The sequence below is a fragment of the Danio aesculapii genome, chromosome 19 (genome assembly GCF_903798145.1).
Source record: "Danio aesculapii chromosome 19, fDanAes4.1, whole genome shotgun sequence".
NCBI classification, from domain to species: domain Eukaryota; kingdom Metazoa; phylum Chordata; class Actinopteri; order Cypriniformes; family Danionidae; genus Danio; species Danio aesculapii.
In genome coordinates this window covers 26,409,438-26,432,719 of record NC_079453.1, presented here as the reverse complement: position 1 = coordinate 26,432,719, position 23,282 = coordinate 26,409,438, and the positions used below count along the sequence as shown (strand labels likewise).

General features: G+C 36.2%; 1 protein-coding gene across 1 annotated transcript in view; it reads left to right on the top strand.

The window, feature by feature from the left end:
* The window catches only part of rims3 (regulating synaptic membrane exocytosis 3), a 130,152-nt gene extending 107,508 nt beyond the window's left edge, over positions 1 to 22,644 (top strand). The window contains exons 3-7 of the mRNA XM_056480160.1: positions 14,471 to 14,612; positions 15,411 to 15,523; positions 17,326 to 17,427; positions 17,522 to 17,661; positions 19,985 to 22,644. Of these exons, the coding sequence (XP_056336135.1) occupies positions 14,471 to 14,612; positions 15,411 to 15,523; positions 17,326 to 17,427; positions 17,522 to 17,661; positions 19,985 to 20,197 (710 nt within the window). The 3' untranslated portion in view covers positions 20,198 to 22,644. The remainder of the gene's footprint in view (positions 1 to 14,470; positions 14,613 to 15,410; positions 15,524 to 17,325; positions 17,428 to 17,521; positions 17,662 to 19,984) is intronic.
* Positions 22,645 to 23,282: the final 638 nt, after the last annotated feature.

Genomic DNA, 23,282 nt, shown 5'->3' with positions numbered 1-23,282 from the left:
GTCGCTGGTTCGAAACTCGGCTGGGTCAGTTGACTTTTCTGTGTGGAGTTTGCATGTTCTCCTCACGTTTGCATGGGTTTCCTCCGGGTGCTCCGGTTTCCCCCACAGTCCAAGGACATGCGGTATAGGTGAATTGGGTAGGCTAAATTGTCCATAGTGTATGTGTGTGAATGAGTGTGTATGAATGTTTCCCAGAGATGGGTTGCAGCTGGAAGGGCATCCACTGCGTAAAACATATGCTAGATAAGTTGGCGGTTGATTCCTCTGTGGCGACCCCAGATTAATAAAGGGACTAAGCTGAAAAGAAAATAAATATTTACTGAAAATAAATTGATTTTGGATATAGCAAAATGCCTTAGTTCTTGAAGGAACACATTTGACATTGCTAAAAGTGTCTTATTACTGTAGTGGTAACTTCATGGATCAGATTTGTACCTTTGATGAAGGTTCAATATTGTATCTGCAGGTTTTAAAAACCAAAAGGTACATTTTGATTTCCCATGGTACAAATCATGTCCTTAAAGGCACAAACTGCAATGGTACAAATTAGTTTCTTTGTCTTAAGGTACAGTTCTGTTTTATTAAAAGGTACTGCCCCAGTGACAAGGGTTTGTACCTTCTTTGGAACAAAATTGTACCATTTTTTTCTGATAGTGTGCATAGCCAAATATGAGTTATCTATTTTAAACAGTTTTCACTGTTAATGTTAAGTCATTAGATTTGCCAGTAGGTTTCAGTTTTACTTTGATTCGTTTAATTACTGTAAGTTGTATGACCACAAGCTTTTTATGTGTTGTTTAAATGTAAAAAAGGTATGATTTCTTTGTATTCTCAATTATAAAGGATACTTCAAATTTTTGTTTATAGTCCTAATATCAATATTTCAAAGTGACAAACTTACCCCACTGGCTGATAATTCTACTTGTTTTAAGAAAATAAATCTTAATTTTACCTTATTTTATCTGAATTTTAAAACAAAACAAAATTTTACATGATCTAGGATTTTTTGTTGTTTGTTTGATATTTGGACTAGAAATGAGACAAAGTAAGAAAATCATTTTTCCATTGATATTATTCTATTTCTGTACCTGAATATTGTTAGACTCCCCAGGAAACAGTCAAATAGAGCTATTAAACTATCTTGTGAAACTGTATATACATCACAATATTTATCTAAGGAAAATAAAATTTCGCAACATCAGATCTTTCTAATATCGCGCAGCCCTAATTTGTGGAATGTTTGGTAAATACTAATGCTGCTTACTGATCAATATTAATAAATATGTTACTATGTCCACGCAGACACAAAATTGCTATTTTACCAATTATTATTGCTGTTACAATTATCATCATCATCAACAAAGTTTTTAACATTTAAAAACAATTATGTCATTCAGATTCATAATCAACTCGAAAAACAAAAAAGAACCAAAAATATTTCATCAATATGAACTTAACTGACTAACAGGCCAATCAAATAAATGTATACATTTTCTCAAGGCATTGGCTGTTATATTATAATATTAGTTTTGGTTTATGTTATCCAAATAATTATAATGATTATGATTAAAATAACATCCCTGTGTTCTGTATCAGTAAAATTCTTGACTGCAAATCATAGTCATGTAACAGTTGCCATGTAAGTTTGTCCTGTTTGCCACATAATATATAATTTTCCTTCTGTTTAAATCGGATAAAACAGTCCATTCCTTGAGCTATTGTAACTACCACTATCCATCTCTACCTCTTGACACATTACAACCATATCACAGCATAAACTTCAACTGACCCTCCCCTTCACTGCATTCAGTCAGGTCCATAAATATTGGGACATCAACACAATTCTAACATTTTTGGCTCTATCCACCAACTCAAAGGATTTGAAATGAAACAAACAACATGTGCTCTAACTGCAGACTGTCAGCTTTCATTTCATTATTTACATCCAAATCAGGTGAATGGTGTAGGAATTACAACAGTTTGCATATGTGCTTCCCACTTGTTAAGGGTCCAAAAGTAATTGGACAGAATAAAAATCATAAATCAAACTCTCACTTATTATTACTTGGTTGCAAATCCTTTGCAGTCAATTACAGCCTGAAGTCTGGAACGCATAGACATCACCAGACGTTGGTTTCCATTGATATTTTTGGACCTGACTGTATATACTGCAAACCTAACATGCAATCCTGAGCACACTCCGGATGAAAGTCTTCCAACAACTCTCTCAGCAGTCTACCCTTATGAAACAGCTCCTGTCATATATTTCCAAAAACACGTTTAGTCATCCGTGAATAAACAGTTTATTTTGTGGGAGCCCCCTAATTAGATTCTCCTTCACATCAACCTGAGCACCCACGCACAGATCTCCCTGAAATATCAGCCATTGATTAGTTGTGTCCTGTTGGGCGATAAGGCAGTATTTTTAGCTCCAGTTAATCTAAAATGTCTGTACCCCATGATATCTGTCTGGGGAGAGCAGGCTGTTGCCACAGATACCAGACAGAAGGATGTGTCTCCTTCCCCCCCCTTTTTTTTTTGGAGACGCAGTCGGTGGTGTGCATGACAACTTTGATGCGCTGTTCAGCATAGCCGCAGGTGGAAACAGCTTTTGTGTGAAGGTGAAAATGGCGGGTTTGTGTGCATCTACTCACGTGCGCTGTCATTTAACAGGTGCATCTCTGCCGTTCCTCGGGATGGTCTCACGTGGGCTTGGATGAATCGTTTTAGCACCTCTTGCCTTTAGACCTGGTTAACCAAGCTCATCCCCCGCTCTCTTTCTCTTTAATATTTCATCAAAGTGTCCCAAAGGACAGACTCTCCTGCTGTTCTGGTATTTACTGTGGATCAGTGGCGAGAGACTTCTAGGTGAAACAGGCAGAGTAGGCGTTTGGCTACAAGGGAATAGCTGTCGAATGACAAGGACCGAGAGGGAAGAAATAGACAGGCCATAGAGCCATATTTAGAAGGATATAAATGTGTTTTATGAGTATATTGGAGAATGTTTTCACCTATATTCAATATATGTCGCTTTCGATACAAAAAAAAAAAGAATGTAGTTTAAGTGGTTTTAGTTTTTTAGAAGCAACAAGTTTTAGGTGTGGCGGTGCGTGGCGCAGTGGGTAGTGCTGTTGCCTCACAGCAAGAAGGTTGCTGGTTTGAGCCTTAGTTGGGTCAGTTGGCATTTCTGTATGGAGTTTGCATGTTCTCCCCATCTTTGCGTGGGTTTACTACGGGTGCTCCGATTTTCCCCACAAGTCCAAAGACATGTGATATAGGTGAATTAGGTAAGCTAAAATTGTTCGTAGTGTATGTGTGTGAATGTGAGTGTATGGGTGTTTCCCAGTGATGGGTTGCAGCTGGAAGGGCATCCACTGTGTAAAAAATATGGATAAGTTGGTAGTTCGTTCCGCTGTGGCGACCCCTGATTAAGAAAGGGACTACGCTGAAGAAAAATAAATGAATGAATTCCTTTAAGTTGTAGAAGTTTTCAGTGCTATCTTCATCATTCAGAATTTGAATACATTTTAGTTGTGGCTAAATGATTATAGTAGAACAGTGTTTTACAAAAAAACAAAGGCACTTCAACAAACGTTAGAGTGATTGTTGCAAAAAAGAAAGGTTAAAACTCATTTCTGAATGTTACAGCAGTCAAAAGTTTGTAGGAACTATACAAAAAGTCTAATTTTTACATTTAAAGTTATTGACCAATATATTTAATATTTATTACAGTATATTAAATGTTATAAAAGTATAAACATAAAAGTTCAAAAGTCTTGTAATAACCCCAGTGGGTTTTTTTTTAATGAGTTCCATATAAAGGGCTGCATTTTAAACATTCAACAAATATTTTGATCATGCTGGATCACGGGGTGTGTTTTGTCAGCCAATGGATGGATATTTGGGATACCTGTTTCAAAACAGTCATCAACATCAGCTATTTTTATAATATTTTTTATGACACACACATTAGATTTCTGTGAATAGCAAGGACTTCTATTGTTTTTTTATAGTGACCAAACTTTCTATCCCTGGAACCCACCCCTTCTAAAAACACATCTGTTTGCATGTTTACACTTTCAGATAAACTTCATTTAAAACATTTAAGAGGACCCACAATGTCAAAAATAAGATTTTGCTCTCCTTGGGGGAGATGCATGTTCCTCACAAAGTAGCATAAACACATGCACTGTAAAATAATATCTGTTAAACAACAGGTTCTGTAATTTTGGGTTTTGCATTCATTAACAGTTTTGCATTGCATTATGGGATGTTGATCTCTGCTCTGTCGACTTTCAATGTTGAAAATTGATCTCTACAGTTTAACAAAATGACTTTTATCTACATTTTAGTAGTTTGAAATAATATAAAGTATAAGAAATAATATATAGAGAAATAAGTCTGTAAATCACAGAAGATGTACTGGCAGTTTATTACAAGGTATTTGTAGAATAATATTTAACACCAACACAAACAATCTATCACTTTAAACTATTAGAAATGTAAATAAGTCACTGTTTTAATGTGTAAAAATGTGTTGGAAGAAAGATTAAAGTCCTATAATGCAATTCAAAAGCATCAAATTTAAAAAAAAATAATAACATGAATCACAAAATACAGAAACTGCTAATTTACAGATATTTTTACAGTGTACACTTACACCTCCACATGTTGGGTTATCATAATTAATCATAATTTTTATACAAAACAGACTATATCCTGTCCTCTTAACCAGAGTCTCTTAAATGTCTAAATGGGGAAACATCAAATTCTCCAAAAATGTTTGCCAAGCTTACGATTGCATTACATATTTGGAACCACCAATAAAATTAAACTGTCTCATAAGTTTCATTTCTAAACATCCAAATCAAACAAAATTGTCATATTTTCAGGTTGCTAATGCGCATAGTAGAGCTGCACGATTCTAAAATGAGAATGGATTTTTTTGCCTAAAATCAAGATCGCGATTTTCTCACGATTCTGTAGATGTAAAGTAAAGGTTAATATCAGTAGGCTAATATTATTGTTATTTCTCAAACATATAGTAAAACAACAGTAATATTATGTTTAGGTCTACTGTTGGTCTGATGTTGAATTTTTATGTTTTAGACATATGATTGCAATCTGTCATTAACAACATTATTAGACCTTTTTTCTACTGGTAAAATCAGACATTTGTCATTATCAGATTTCATTTTGCATTATATTCAACATTATATAGGCTAAAGTAGTTATACTGACACTATTAAATATTTATTTTCAAGCACAACACTCTGTTCGCTATGAAAGAAAAATATATTAAATGCTTGTCGTAATCATAACTCTAAAATGCAACATGGTTATGTAAATGATGTTGGCGCTTTCGGTTTCATTTTTACTGCTAAGTGAGGTATATACTTCCTGCGCGGCTCCCAAACGATCACTCTGTGCCACAAACTGAATGTTATTTACAACTTTATTAACTGTTATTCACAGCCAAAGCAGGTTCTGTTCACTATGCGCGTGCGTCTATCATTAAGTAGGGCACGTGCTCGCCCTCTCTGTGGTAACAGCTCACGGTCAGCAGCTCATGTCTCATGTGTTTTCGCAGACGTGAATACATCATCACTTGAAAACAGAAATTACATTTTTGGGTGAATTATACCTTATAAATACAGTATGTGACTCTTTCAACATCATTTGGAGGTGTCCATGTCGCTAAGCAACGTAAAACAATTTGAAGACTTGCAGGCGCCTTTGCTTCTCTCCTGAACTTTAAAATATGATTGGCAGAATCGTAGAAATGCTGGATTAAGATCGTCTAGGGGGTCGAATCAAGATCGCGATCTTTTTTCGATTAATCGTGCAGCTCTAGCGCATACACACTCGAGAGGAACAAGATCACGACACCAACCTCATTTATGGCTGTGTTACACATTATCATTCTCTGAATAATCATCGTCTGATCGCGCTGCTCTTCTGAACTAATTCACAACTTGGTCTTGATGGCGAATCTCCTCCAAAAATGACAGCGACTCTTTGTTTAGATGTTTGTTGAGTAGTTGCTGCTGTCATGTGATTTGCGTTTGACAGGCACGGACTGTAACTCGTTTGTTTCATACAGATTACAAAACCAAAAAGCTGTTATTTTCAAGTGCACTTAGTTCATTTAAAAGCACATATTTTAAGCTATATATTTCTTATGTCTGTGAAGCAAGTATTTGCTGAGATTTCAGTGCGTTTGTTGACCACCAAACTGTCGTAAAAGCATATGTCTGGTTTGAGCTTCTCCCCCGATGAATCGTCAGTCTATAGCGACGATTACTAGTAGGCGGGGCTTCATTCGCCATATTGACCGTTACACTTTTCCCCATTCAAAACTATACAAGTGACATGTCTTGTGTATTCTTTAGTCTTTGTCTTAACCTAACCCTAGCCCTAAAGCCAAGCCTCATTGGAAACATTATGTAGTTTCAACTTTTCTAAATACTTAATTTATGAGCCGTTTTATCGTAAATATCTACAAAAGTTAAACATTATTGGTATTGCTAGACTTGTGGGTAGATTTGATTCCCACAACAGGATGAATTTCAAGACACATATAAAGAGTGTCGCTGTTCCCTATAGAATAGACAAACACAGATTCAGCACTGTCATATATACAGTCCTGCCTGAGGGCTCAACATGCCTGAGTCGCATTAGAAACACTGGACACAGTGTCAAACGAACGCACAAATCCATTTCACTGCCTCACAGCCAGCCATAAATAAAACCTGTTTACATAAATCAACAACATCTAGCTATTCCATCCACAAAGTATCTGTTCTGAAATGGCACATATTATGTTTCCTAAGCTTTTGCTTGCCATCTCTTCTGTGGTAGTTCAGCATTGGCTGTCTTTCCACATCACACGCAGTTCATTTTTAATTGAACACCTCGGTGAATGCCGTGCATCAACTGCGGTCTTCTTGCTTTGTGTTCCTATGGTCCACACTGTGCATGTTCTCTCTGTATTTTTAGAACGGTGTTCTCGTTCTCTCTGCGTCTCACACTCGCTCTTGCAGTTATTTTATACTAAAGACTGCGAGCTCCATGACAGTAAGCAAGCGTCTGCTGGGAATGCAATGCTTGGAGCTCTACAGTCTGTACATATTCTTCTGCAGAAACGACAATATTCTGATTCAGAATGCTTTAGTTGGTTAGAACAAGCCATCACTGCTGCTTTTATTTATTTTATTAAACAAAACATAGACTTCTAACATGGTGCTCGGTAGGATTCTTAAGGGGTATGCGTTTGCAACTAAAAATATAGAACATTTTATGCATTTTGGCCGTTTATATTCATGACAACAGTGCTTTTGGGGTTGAGGGTTGAGAATGAGTTTTACATTTTTGAAAATGACACAGTTGTTGTTGGTTGAAATGCGATTTAATGAAACATTGCTTTTACAAAGACACTCCTTCTGAATATTTTAATCTCTTGAAGAGTTGATTGCTCATTTTTTTGAAATGCTTGATTCTGATTGGTTCATATGTAACAAGGCAAAGCTTTACAATTTGTCATCTTTCAAAAGTAACTAAAACATGATAATATAGTTGCTACTATCTTTTTAAATGACTAAAGTACACAACGGTTTAATGTCTGTATTTGGGGAACCTGTTTGAAAGGAGCCACACAAGCATTACTAGTGGAAATTATTACAGTTTTACACTCCAAGAACACATATTATGTTTTTAAGTGAAGTTTTATAAACTGATTTCAGATCAATGATAATGCCAATTCATCATTGACAATCATATAATTGTTTAATCAGCTTTAAAACAAACCCATGTTAATAATGTAATGTTATGTGTATTTATATAGCGCTAAACAATAATAAAGGTGGACGGGGATCGTCTCTCCACATCACCACCAGTGTGCATCATTCACTTGGATGATGCAACGGAAGTCACAGGACAACGGTGCCTGTACGCGCATCTCACAGCAGCTATAGGGGGAGTGGAGAGTCAGTGATATAGCCAATTCAGTGCATGGGGATGATTGGGAGGCCATGGAGGGCTGATGGAGGAAATTTGGCCAGGACACCAGTATTACACCCTATACTCTTTACGAGAAGTGCCATGGGATTTATAATGACCACAGAGAGTCAGGAACTCAGTTTAACATTTCATCTGAAAGACAGTGCCCACTGACAGTATAGCGTCCTCTTCACTATACTGGGGCAGTAGGACCTGCTGGCCTCACTAACACCACTTGCAACAGCAACCTGGTTTTCTGTTGTGGTCTTCCATCTAGGCACTGACCAGGCTCAGCCCTGCTTAGCTTCAGTGAGAAACTGGTTTTGGGCTGTGGGGTGATATGGCTGTGGCCAATAATCAAGTATGTCCCATTATCTCTCTCTGTCTTCAGCATTTTTTCACGACCCCATTTCTGCACTTTCAAATTAATTTCCTTAAGGAGAGCATTCTGAGGCCAGGCTATACATTGCACTTTGACCCCTCTCACTATCTCTCTTCTGACAAGGGAAATAACACAAATTAGAGTGTCCTCTCAGACAGCGTGCCAAATATGCCTAAAGCTATTGTGTCAATTATCTCTCAGTGCGATCCCTTGAAATTCTATATACTTCTATTGATTTTATGTGATATTTTCAAGTTATATTAAAGCAAAAGCGATTTGACAAACTCATAAAAACTGATAATGACTTAACGAATTTATTTTTTAAAAATCCTTTGTGACTTTTCATCACTGATCCTTCATAACATTAGGGATGTTCCTATTTTAAATATTATATGGTTATCATATACTCTTGTTCAGTTATATTTACACTTAATATGTTAATTTACATATCAATCCACAGACCCACTTTTCACAAGCACATCTGAAACATTTGACTATCAAATAAATCCTTGTTAAGCACATTTCCCACATACTCCATGATGACAGAGTTTTGAGTGAACAGTTTCTTTAAATACTGAGAAAGACAGCATGAATCAGAGCAAATTATCTCATGGTCTTATCAGCTCCTGTTTGATCCAGGAGGTTATTATGAATTTGATATTGATCTCTTGCTCTACACCTTAAACTACCTTTCAGATGTGTCTATTGGCCCAAAATGGAGCACCTTTTTTTCCTCTTTATCTCTTTCTTATCATCAGCTGAGTTCAGTCTGTCTCTGTATATGTTGAGGTCAGCAGTTTGGCCGTCATCGCCGGGCTTTAACAGATTGGGGGTTCACTCATCTTGTGCGTCTTGGAGGTTTGTGAGGCGCCTGCCATCATTTTACAAACTCATGAACATCTGAAAGAATTAAAAGCACAGTCAATTGAAGAAATCAAAACACTCCAGGGCCAGACCTCTGACTTATGGGACAAGAGGGATAAAGGAAAACAGGAAAATTGTGCTTTTCACTGCTCGCATAGGGTATAAATGCATATATATAAAATTCAATTCAATTCACCTTTATTTGTATAGCGCTTATACAATGTAGATTGTGTCAAAGCAGCTTCACATAAAAGGTCACAGTAAATTGGAACAGTGTAGTTCAGTTTGTAGTGTTTAAGTTCAGTTGAGCTCAGTTCAGTGTGGTTTAATAATCACTACTGAGAGTCCAAACACTGAAGGGCAAATACAACGATGCACAGCTCTACAGATCCCAAACCATGCAAGCCAGTGGCGACAGCGGAGAGGGAAAAAAAACTTCACTAATTGGCGAAAGTGAAGAAAAAAACCTCGAGAGAAACCAGGACTCAGTTGGGCACGACCATTTTAATTTCTCCGCTGGCCAAACGTCTTGTGCAGAGCTGCAGTCTCAGTGGCGGAGGCTGAAAGCTGGCCTCTGCGAAGACTCGTCTGTCTCTGGAGCGTCACAGGAATCAGTCTCATGTTCTCCACTCCTCCATGACCACCACAGTAGCTGCTCAGGATACGGCCTGGTCCAGGATATGGAAACCTTGGGATCATCTCGTCGTTGGTCTTGGATCGGATCAGTGACTCTGCATAGTCTGAGGGCCTCGGGAAGAGTATCCCTAGGTGGAAATGGAGAATAAAGAGAATAATTAGCTTAGCTGCTGTTCAAAGTTTATATAAACAAGATGCAGAACCTGTGTGGAAGCCCGCTAAGTGGTGCACTGAGTGTATGCTTTACTAAACAGATAGGTTTAGATAGGTCAGATATAAGACACTGATGTTTTAGAAATGAAGTATAAATGTCCATATTCAATTGACAAGCATTATTATGCTCTTGTCAATCGAATTGCATTGGATATTTACAAAGGTCCTTTTAAATTATCATTTAGAAACAAAACATCAGTGTGTACTACTACTACTATACTACTAATAATAATATCAATAACTGTAACCCTCTACTGCACACATTATGATAGATCTGTAAAAAAAGTGCTTTAAAAAACTGGGAAATTTTTACTGTTTTTCTATTCTTAAAAGGGCTTAACATGAAGTGCTTTAAAAAAAGGGGGAAATTTTTTTAAGGTACTTTATGATAAATTGCCATATGGACACAATGTTCAACAGTAGATCTAACTTAGACATTTCAAATTTAGAACTTTCCTTATAATTAATAATTTTGTCGTTTGAAATGATTTAATTGGTGTTGCAGTATTATTAGCTTTACCACAGAACTTATGAATGACACCTTAAACATACTTTCAAAAAACTGATATTCCAACAGCTTTCATTTATTGCATCTTTTTTTTTTTTTTTTGCTGTTGCTGAATATTATTGAAAACAATTATAATATTGTACTATAATGTATACAACAATACAAAAACAATATACAATACAGTAAATATAAATATAAATTTCTCCAGTAAATATTATTACAAATAAATAGCAAGTCTAATATATCCAGATGCATCAGAATAATATAGCTACTAGCTAACAATGTTTGTACATTATACTATATACTATTCTATGCCTGTCATATCTGCCTCTGTGCTAACTTACCTGAACTGTCTCCATCACTGCTCTTATCAAATGTCCAATCTGCATTATTTTCATGATCACTAAAACCGAATCTCATCCTTTCTTTAATCTACAGGAAGAGCCAGTTTTGTCCTTTTCTTCTTTCATTTACCATAAAACATGGTGGTCCTCACTAATACATTGCTCCTAGTGTACATTTCTAATCAAAATTATTGCCATTAAAATTTAATATTATGCAAAATGCAAATGTCATTAACATTTCACTAATCAACATTATATTACTAGCATTCATGTCGTTGTTGTTACAACTTAAAAGATCACAGCTGACTTTGCTAGCTAGCTAACTCATTGCAATACTTCACATTCCACTATTGCACAGTGTTGCCATTTGGCAACACGTACATTTAATCGATTGATAAAAGTTTATATTTAATTATATTTATATTTTTTTGAGTTGTAAATATGCCATCATAACTTACTGGAGGAGATGTTTCAGATTTGTTTGTGGATCTGGCTAAACTAAGGTCTTGGTCTTAATAAAACAGTGGCAGGGAAATGAACAAATATCATGTTGCCATATGTCAACATTACGAGGGATGATAATAATAATGCAGCATTAAAATTATTTCAATTCATATAAAACTAACAAATAATACATTACTAGCATCAAGTATTGCCTGTTAGATATAGGCTACCCAAAATGAATTGTTCAACTATTTTCTCAAGCGCTTCATTTATTTCATACATGTTTTTCTTCCCTTTTTTTTGCATGAAATGGTCGATACTTTGCTTTTTAGTTGTTTTTGAAGTTCACCAGCATGTGGATGAATCCAGCGTGTACTTGATAATGGATGTAGCACTTTATAAGTCCCTGAAGACGTGGTAGCAAATGAAGGATGAAAGATTTTAGTTTGAAGGTTAAATTTAGCATTGTCTATTATCACCTGCTGTTTTCAATGAGCCCTGTAACAAATGTAATTGTAAATCTAGACTATTTTCATGTTGTTTTTCTTGTGATTTCCATATGTGGTGCTTAAGGATAAAAGCAAAAAAAACGAAAAAAACTTTTTACAAATAATAATCATCAGGCTCTTCTGCTATGTCTGGATTGATTGTTTGGCAGGAAAGTATGTCAGCTGAATGCAGCAGCTGTAAACAGCTGGAAGTCATGTGGAGCAGGGGTACAGATGAGTTTACATTAGTACCCAAGTAAATGACTGCCGGTGTGAAATATGACCAGGCTTTATAAGCTCTGTGTTCGTTTTTTATAAACACTTGAGCGGGTCATCCAGTCTGCTTTAACATGGCATTAAATTCTGGGAGTTTATGTCAGTGCCACTTTCCATTATACATCAATATGACTTTGTCCTGTGACTTTTTTTATTCAGAAAGGTCTTGACATAAATCTGTGATATTTGTGTCCACATTTAACATGCAAACCAGATACACCAGCCTTCATTTCTTTCAAAAATGTAACCTTGCTAATATGTGTACCATTATTTAACCTCATTTAGACATCAATGAGATATTTAGATATTATTTAGACATAAAATGTATGTGTGTGTGTGTGTGTGTGTGTGTGTGTGTGTGTGTGTGCGTGCGTGCGTGCGTGCGTGCGTGCGTGCGTGCGTGCGTGCGTGCGTGCGTGCGTGCGTGCGTGCGTGTGTATATTGTATTTCTTATTACTAAATTACCAAAATGTACCCACAAGTATAGCAATACATTCATTAATTTTCCTTTGGCTTAGTATCTATTTCGAAGGTCGCCACAGTGGACTGAACCGCCAATTATTTCAGCATATGTTTTATGCAGTGGATGCCCTTCCAGCCGCAACCCAGTATTGGGAATCACCCACACACACACTGTTACACTTTGCAAAATTTTGCTTATTCAATTCACCTATACCACATGTCTTTGGACTGTGGGGGAAATCAAAGCACCAAGAGGAAACCCACACGAACACGGGGAGAATATGCAAACTCCACACAAAAATGCTAGCTGGGACTCGAACTTGCAACCTTCTTGCTGTGAGGCGACAGTGCTAACCACAGCAATACAATACCAGTAAATATTGATCTTGTGGTGGATTTTTGTTTTGGTCCCCATGAGGAAAACGGCTCATAAATCACACAGAATTATGTGTTTTGAAAATTTAGTTGGGTTTAAGGAAAGGGTTGAAGTAGAGGGATTGAAAATAAAGTCTGTGCAAATGTGTGCAAGTGTGTCTCTTAAAAAAATCTAGTAGAATCAATTAATATATTTTATATTTTTATGTTTATTAAATGTGTTTTGCTAATAAATACCAATATTATGTAACCCCGCCGGTCCTACGCAACCCAACCCGCTCCAAGCTGGTATCGAACTGACGACCTTTCGCATGAGAGTCAGTTGCTCTACCAGGGAGGCTAAAGACCATGGCCTCTAACGACTGTCGCTAGAGCACCTTTAGAGGTCAGAGGAGTGAGGTTTACATGCACAGCACTTACTAGCTGGCCTCCGTTACACTCACCCCCCTAAACCTCACTCCCATCCGGGTCACAGCACCAATGTAACCCCGCCAGTCCTACGTCACCAAACCTGCTCCGAGCTGGTATCGAACCGGCGACCTTCCGCATGGGAGTCGGTTGCTCTACCAAGGAGGCTAAAGACCAAAGCCTCTAATGCCTCCGTTACACTTACACTCAATTTAATTTAGGCATGTTGGTAACAGCGTTGGAAAACTGCAAACCACTTAAATGAATACAAAAAAAGGAAAATTAAATGATTATTTTCTACGACTTCTTATAATATTTTAGTTTCATCTACTGTTTGATGAAAAGGTACAAATATACACTATAATATTGCCACCTGGTAAATACAGCAAACAATTTAGTGTTTAAGAGATGTCTAATAGACATCTAAACGTAGATAGCTCATCTAAAACAAGGCTAAACTTGAGCTGTAATAGACAATAGACATAATAGACATCTAAGAAGAACCCAGGACTAGTCGTCAAATAGACAGATTAGACAGACTTTATATGTGCAGTCATTCATTTCTGTTTATTTGATGACTAGTCTAGATTTGGCCTATTCTTAGTCATCTATTAGATTTCCACTGACAGCCCAAATTTAGCCTTGTTATAGCCAAGACGACTATGTTTAGATGTCTATTAGACAGCTTTTAAAAATAAATAATGCTTGCTGAGTATGAGCAAAGAAGGTTGGTGGAAAAACCATTTGCCCTATATATTAACAAAAGGAATAAAAACACTTGAGTTTATTTTCGGTTGAGATGCTTTTTGTAATCTCAAGCATTTTGTTTTAATGTTGGTGACATTGGATTGTAGTTTTGAAAACTTTCTGACCTCCAGATCCTACTATATGTGCAAACCCCCAGCTGGGATTCCTGGAGATTGTATGACCACTCAGGCGTTGTTGCTTACATTACACAAGTGTGCCAATATTAATGAAGAGCACTGTGTATGTTTTTAAAAGAGTTTCACGCATTATTGTGTGTCTTTTTGGTAGATAGTGACCGGTGCTACATATGTATGTTTTTGTGTAGACGGTGGAACCAAGAAGCTGCGCAGTACCATCCGGCGGAGCACAGAGACGGGTATCGCAGTGGAGATGAGGAACCGTGTCACACGGCAGGGCAGTAAGGATTCAACAGATGGAAGCACCAACAGCAACAGCTCTGATGGAACGTGAGTGTGATAATAAGACACAATCATCATCAGATAACTTCATTATGAAATTAACTATTAATTGTAGTCTTAATTACTGTATGATCATAACTTGAAAAGTTTCATGCAATTTACTGATATGTTTGTAATGTGACAAAATAGCTGTTTCCATTTAAAGATTATTGAATTAAATTTAACCTAAATAAATTTATGCACAAAACTAAAACTTTGTATGCGATATTCCAAAATGCACAAAAAATAGGTAGATAGAAACAGCTAATGAAGGAGTAGGCTTCTCAACACTATGTATTACATCATTCGGAAGCATACTTGTGTTAAAGAGGGACCTATGCCCCTTTTTTCTGATGTCCCTAGAGTGTGTATGTGAAGTTTCTGTTCAAAATATCTCACAAATATTGTTTTATAACTCTTTGAAACTGCCCCTTTTAGGCTTTGATCCTAACTGTGCCCTTTTGGTGACTGTCGCTTTAAATTCAAATGAGATTTTGCTCCCAGCTCACTTTTCAAAAGAGGGCAGAGCTACAAATGCCTCTGTGTCAGCACAATGGCAGATTCAAAAACAAGACTAACAATTGAGGAAGAGATCCTCACTAATGACTTTCCCACTGATTTTATCAAGTGTGATTATAAAAAATAAACTTAATACATTTTGACCATTAAAAGCTGCCTATATTCACACACTGTTGCCACACAACTGAGTTTCAACTTTCCCCTTCTAAAAGTGATTTTGCGTAATAGAGGCCTTTTAATGTATTTTAATGATGACTTATTTCACACATCTCAATGGGTCTGTTTTAGATTCATCTTCCCCACCACTCGCCTGGGCCCTGAGAGCCAGTTCAGTGACTTTTTGGATGGCCTTGGTCCTGCTCAGATAGTGGGACGTCAGACGTTAGCCACACCACCAATGGGTAAGAGACCTCTCTCTCTCTCTCTCTCTCTCTCTCTCTCTCTCTCTCTCTCTCTCTCTCTCTCTCTCTCTCTCTCTCTCTCTCTCTCTCTCTCTCTCTCTCTCTCTCTCTCTATTTTTTTATATATATATATTTTATATATATATATATATATATATATATATATATATACTTATATATATACTTATATATATATATATATATATATATATATATATATATATATATATATATATATATATATATATATTCTTGTTATACACCTATATATATATATATATATATACATATATACATATATACACACATATATATATATATATATACACATATACATATGCATACATAATATAACAGCTGGATTTCATATTAAAGACTTCTTCTGCAAAATAAATGTGTCAAACTTGGACAAAAACACTGTTACTGAGGTAAAGAACACCAATTAGTCCAATTAAAAATGAGAATTGTCTAACTCTTTCTCTAGATTTATAATCATATGTTTGAGTGAAACATACACTCAAAAAACATATTTTTGCTGCTTGTTCAAACTACTGAAACCCAGCATTTTTTACAGTGTGTGTTTGGTTTTATTCTGTCAACAGTTTAAGGCTTAAAATTTAGATCATTATTTGTGCATAAATCAACAAAGTTGCCACTGTTTTCGTGGTTGTTTAAATTCGTTTTTTAGACAACACAATATCAACGTTTTAACTTAAATTAATATTAGATGAAATAACCCTGATTTTCTATCACAACAAAGAAACCTTTATCTTATTTTCTACCTCCAACAAATGAACATTTTAATTTAAAATTTGGATATTATCAGACCTTTGTAGAGTAAAATCAAAATACACTTTACTCAAATCTATATGAATAATAAAATGAGGATGCAGCTCATGCAATGCCATAAATGTAAAAATAAAGATTTTAAAATTCAATATGAAACCTCCAATATAGAAATCTGATACATGGAAATATATGCAAATTACATATATGACATACATGTTCATATTTGGATTTTACATATATGAAATATATGTAGTATATGCAACTTATATTTCGAAATATAATAGAAAGAAATGGCCACTTTCATCTATATATATATATATCTAATATTCTAATATCTATACATCTAATATTCATCTATATATAAATATTCATCTATATATAAATATATATATATATATATATATATATCAACTATTATAAATACAAATATGCACATAAATGTGCCAATGCACACCTCCCACCAGTGCATATATACAGCCATATCGCACTGCTACTCGTGTGATATTGTTCATATATAAAATTATAGCTAATATATTTCAACATATGTACATAATGGTTGAAAAACAATAATAAGATCGCATTTTTGAAATATTTCAAAATATATGTTGCATATATGGTTTATTTTATTTGTAAAATACTAATAGTAAAATATAAGACAGTGTTAAGATAAAGTTTCAGATTTTATGGAAGTGCTCATTTGTAACGTCAAAATCCTGACTTGTCCACATATTGTAATTCACAGTCGTCAGTGCAAAAAAAGGTAGTGAATAAATATTTCAGTCGCAGGAAAGGATATAATGTGTTGTCTTGTAATATTTCTGATGAAATAATTATGTCTTAACAGCATTAATATGTATCCATCTCCCCTTTTTAAATACAAACTCAAGACAGAAAGCTTCAGAAATGATGATTATATCTTGTTCTTTGTCTCCACCTGCTGCTGACTACTCCCAGTGCACAATATCTGCCCTAAAGTCTAGATTTTTATAAGCTGTTTGGCATTCTCTGCATAGGTGATGTTTACATTGGTGTGGTGGACAGAGGAGGTCAGTTAGAGGTCGAGATTACACAGGCCCGAAGTCTGACCCCTAAACCAGGCTCTAAGAACATTCCAGGTAAACCACTATTAAACATCATTGTAAGAGCATTTTTATCCACATTACCTGTTCGGCAAGGCCATTAAACACTAGATGTTTTCTTCTCTGTCAGCAACATATATAAAGGTTTATGTCCTGGAGAACGGGATGTGTCTCGCTAAGAAGAAAACCAAAGTGGTGAAGAAAACCCTGGATCCAACCTTCCAGCAGTCCCTGATGTTTGATGAGAGCCCGCAGGGGAAAGTGCTACAGGTATCACAAATCATACCAAGCACTCTGAGATCCTTCAAAAACACATTACTCACAAAAAGCACATCTGAGGTCCTTATACTGCAAATGAAAACAAAGATCAAGCTAGTGTGGTGTCATTTCCCATTTAAATCTGGCAAAAATGTTTGTTTGGGTGTTAGTTTCAGTTCAAAAGTGCTAAAGAGCTTCAAAATCCTATTGGTCTGTGATGATGATGTAATAGAAAGTACGTGGCATTTTTTGAAGAGGATATTTTCCTAATAATTTCTTGATTAGGTTCAGTCCATCGAGTTTAGACTTCATTTTACTCCGAAACCCAGAAAAAATAACTTTGCTGTATTAAAATCTAAATATTCAGTTTTGAAAAGTGAAATAAACAGTTTAAAAATCTTAGATTTGTTGATGGAAAAATGTAAGACAGTAAAGATTTTTTAAAACAATTTTTGTTGTATTTACACAATTTAGACTCAATTTTGTACAGCTTTTCCACTGTAGTTTTTTTTTTGCAATTTTCATATTTATTAACTGTTTAGAGTAATTATTGCTATTTTTATGCTGCACCAAATAACCTACTGTAAGAAATAAATTAATCTTCTAAAAAAATCTGGACATTGGACATTTATTTATTTTAAAGACATGCATTACTGTTTAAAGGTTTGGGGCCAGGAAGATTAATAATTTTTGTTAAGATTTAATATTCTAGAAAACTTTTTATGCTCACCAAGGCTTTATTTATTAGTCTAATGAACAAAAAACACCAACAATCTATTTAAAAGTTATTTATTATATTATTTTATTTTATTATTTTACAATTGTAACAATTCAATTTGTTCAGTTTTAATATATTTTCAATTTTATTCCTGTTGGTTTATTCCTTTAGTGTCACATGATCATTCAGAAATTATTCTAAAATGAATCTAAAAGAATCAGGAATCGTTAATAAAAATATGTTTTTCTAATCTTTGATAAATACATTTAAAATAATAATATACACTCATTGGCCACTTTGTTAGGTACACCTTACTAGTCCCAGGGTGGACCCACTTTTGCCTTCAGAACTACCTTAATCCTTCGTGGCATAGATTCAACAAGGTACTGGAAATATTCCTCTGAGATTTTGGTCCATATTAACATGATAGCATCATGCAGTTGCTGCAGATTTGTCGGCTGCACATCCATGATGTGAATCTCCCTTTCCACCACATACCAAAGGTGCTTTATTGGATTGAGATCTGGTGACTATGGAGTCCATTTGAGTAAAGTAAACTCATTGTCATGTTCAAGAAACCAACATGATCCATGGTTTATGACATGGCGCATTATCCTGCTGGAAGTAGCCATCAGAAAGTGAGCTGTGGTCATAAAGGCATGGACATGGTCAGCAACAATGGTAGGCTGTGGTGTTGACACAATATTCAATTGGTACTAATGGACCCAAAGTGTGATAAGAAAACATCCCCCACACCATTACACCACCACCACCAGCCTGAATCGTTGAGAGAAGACAGGATGGATCCATGCTTTCATGTTGTTGATGCCAAATTCTGACCCTACCATCTGAATGTTGCAGCAGAAATCGAGACTCATCAGACCAGGCAACGTTTTTCGAAATCTTCTATTGTCCCCATTTGGTGAGCCTGTGTGAATTGTAGCCTCAGTTTCCTGTTCTTAGCTGACAGGAGTGGCACCCAGTGTGGTCTACTAGTGCTGTAGCCCATCCGCCTCAATGTTGGACATGTTGTGCTTTTTAGAAATGCTCTTCTGCATACCTCTATAACGAGTGGTTGTTTGAGTTACTGTTGTCTTTCTATCAGCTCGAACCAGTTTGGCCATTGTCCTCAGACCTCTGGCATCAACAAGGCATTTGCGCCCACAGAACTGGCGCTCACTGGATATTTCCTCTTTTTCTGACCATTCTCTGTAAAGCCTAGAGATGGTTGTGCGTGAAAATCTCAGTAGATCAGCAGTTTCTGAAATATTTAGACCAGCCCGTCTGGCACCAACAACCATGCCACATTTAAAGTAATTTAAATCACCTTTCTTCCCCATTCTGATGCTCAGTTTGAACTGCAGCAGATTGTCTTGACCATGTCTACATGCCTAAATGCACTGAGTTGCTGCCATGTGATTGGTTGATAAGAAATTTGCGTTAATAAGCAGTTGGACAGGTGAATCTAATAAAGCGGCCATTGAGTGTAAAACTTTTGCAGTATGTACACATTAATTTAACGATGTATTGTTAAGCTTGATCGAATGCATCTTCACTCATTTAATTTCCTAAAAATGATCCTTCATGATGCTGATACTTCATGTTTAACTTTCCCAGGTGATCGTGTGGGGTGATTACGGCCCCATGGACAGCAAGTGTTTCATGGGAATGGCTCAGATCCTCCTGGATGATCTGGATCTGTCATCGATGGTGGGGGGTTGGTACAAGCTCTTCCCCACCTCATCTCTGGCAGACCCCAGCATCGGCCCCCTGACCCGCCGCTTGTCCCAGTCCTCCCTCGAGAGTGCCACCAGCCCTTCATGCACCTAGACCCATACCATCTAAATACGCCTGTGTCGTCTATCTCTACGTGTGTATCTTTGTTCAATATACCCCGCCACCGACCCCAAAAGCATGAATACACACTCTGATAGATACAGCCAACTCGCCCCGGAGCCGAAATGCTCCAATTTACCGATACAGATTTTAAGAGTTGGATACAAAATCAGGCATGATACATTTAATACACACAAGCATAGATGGATATGGCTGTAACCAGCAACATGCGGTTGTTGGGACGTCCTGAATTAGTTAGGACTAGTTACATACAGATCCATTGTCCGCCGGTCAATAAATGGGGCATTTAATAAATCTGCTCAGATACATTACTGACGATGTAGCATTTGTGTTGGCGTCACGTCACACTAGAAGCAGAACACGTTTAAGTAGACTAGCAGATCCAGACCCCTCGAGGGGGTCAATCATTTCTCTATGCCAAACCCGATCAAAGTTTTATTTTTTAAAAACCAAAGCAATTCTTATTATCTGTAGTGTTATATTATAGAGTATGGATATGTAGCAGAGTCAATGACTTAGATGAGATGCAAAAAACAGTCATGTTTAAAAAAATAAACGAAGGTGGTCATATTAGCAAAATGTAGGCGAAATTTCGAGGGCGTCCAATTTCCAATGCCAATAGTGTAGCGATATATGAAGCACAGCTCTCACAGAAATCAAACGAAGCAATCTTTGTTGTGAAAATATTGGAGTGAACGCATAGATTCCCATCGGAATTGGGATTTGCCTAGGAAATTTCGCAGAGCAACAGTAAATGTGACCGCACATGTAGACTACATACACAATTCAACTTTTAAAGGGCAGGGCTTTACTCCACATGTCAGGTTATTTATTAGAAATGCACACGATTCCTGTCGCATAAAGTAGCGTATTCTTTATTTCTTCTTTTGGAGAGCTGAATAAATAAATATATAGATCGATATTTGTGTTCATGTATTTATCGACTGCATTCTGCACGTTAACTCGCAACCCTTGTCGAGCAAAATATGTAAAGTGCTATTTTAAGCTTGCCTTTCCAATTACGTAGACTTATAGATGGTAGGTTATTTATTTTGCTAATGTTTTAATCTCACTTTTTGTCTGAACAAACGCAGTCTGCACCGAGTCTGCAGATGTATTAAACCCTCTGATAAGAGAATCAACTGTCCTGTTAAACCAGCAACCCTCATACACAGCTGCAATGTGGGATACGCCGAACGCTGTTCGATGGCAAGCAAGTAAACTGTTCTTGTTGCAAAGTAGCTAAGATTTCTGGAAAGCTGGAGCCGCATTAGACTTAACCGCCTCAAGTAGTTTTGGGTTTCTTTCTACCAGCATTTGGATCCAAACTGTTAAAGGCCTTTCCCGTTTCCTGCTACACTCAGGAGGTCAACCTGGACAAAAACCACACACACAAAAAATGAGGACTGGTGATGGCGTAGCTCTCTCAAAGGGATCTGGAGAACTAAAGGTATTCTGCAAACTCCTGGACACTTTTGTTTTTGTCTTTAAACTTTGCCATTGTGACTTTTCCTGTCCAATCAGCAGTCTTCTTTAGCTTTGTCTCTGAAGCTGAGTGCTTCTAGAAGGCTTCTTTAGTCAATCTTTGGGGTCACGAAGACATGTGGAATGAAAGCAGCACTGTAGGTAAACTAAAACTAAGTATTCATACTCACATCAAGATTTTCTGAATATTCCAGTGGAGAAAGGTACCTATATATCAGAGTTCATCTTGTCAAATCATATCAGATTTGTCAGACACAGAATAATTGCATATGAGTATCAGTAGGAAACAGATCGAGATACCACTACTGGTCTTTTGCCAAGATGTTTGTATAATTCAACCTATTCAAAATCTGAATAGAAACGCACAAACTCTAAATAATGCTAGATTCCATGGCTGATCTTTTGGATCTGCTTTTAAAAGCAGATTATGAGACCATCAGTAAATGATTTCATCTGATTTATCATTTTTGCATCAACGTTTTAAGTATTTTTGCTGTCTCTACAGCTGACTTTTCCATCTGCAAAAGTTCAAGATGTATAGCACAAAATATCCCTCAGTGTTTAAGAAAGTGTGCCTCATTTCATATTTTCAGTATTTTACTTGTATATATTTCTTTCTATTTTTGAATAGTTGTTACATACACGCACTTTACACACACATTTCAATGCATTTAAGAAGATGTACATAATATATAACACTTTCTTTGCATAGAGAGATATATCCTTGAAGCTTGAGAAACAGATTATTGTGTGTTAGGGTGTGTTCATACTTGGCATCAGTGTTGGGGAAAGTTACTTTTGAAAGTAATGCATTACAATATTGAGTTACTCCTCAAAAAAGTAACTAGTTGCATTAATTAGTTATATTTTATGAAAAGTAATACGTTACTTTTTAGTTACTTTTACATACCTGCCTGAGGCTTGATCTCGTTTAGAACTTGCAGGGTACATTTTTTTTTAAATAGAGGAGCTCTGCATTTAACGACACACTGTATTACATACACCTTCATTTACCTTTAAAAAAAAAACGAACAATGATACCTTCGGAGAACTTCCTGACGCTATACATGCTGTACATACAGATTAATGAAAGTTTAAAGCAATGTGTTTGCTACTTTTGTATTTTAGTTTTATTAGTTCAGTAAATTCACTGTCTATTGAGACAATCCCCTTTTCTTCCATGTGTTCAAAATAATGAGAATTCTTCTCAGAAATGTAAGGCTCTGCCATCTATAATTATGCTAAAAAGTAGCTTGCATTAATTTTTTTAAAAGTAACTCAAATATTATTATTTAATTTATTAAAGTGATGCGTTACTTTACTCGTAAAAGTAATACTATTACGTAACTCGTGTTACTTGTAATGTGTTACCCCCAACACAGCTTGGCATGTTTGGTTCGATAAAAACAGTTGGTCTGTTAGTCCAGATTTATTTGCATTAGTGTGAATCCAAGTTTTAGTGCACACCAAACAGTTGGAAAAAGACTTCTGAGAATGTGGATCTTGGTCAGGTTTTAGTTGAACTATTCTGTGGTTCAACTGAAAAATGAATGAAACATGGACCAAAAACGAC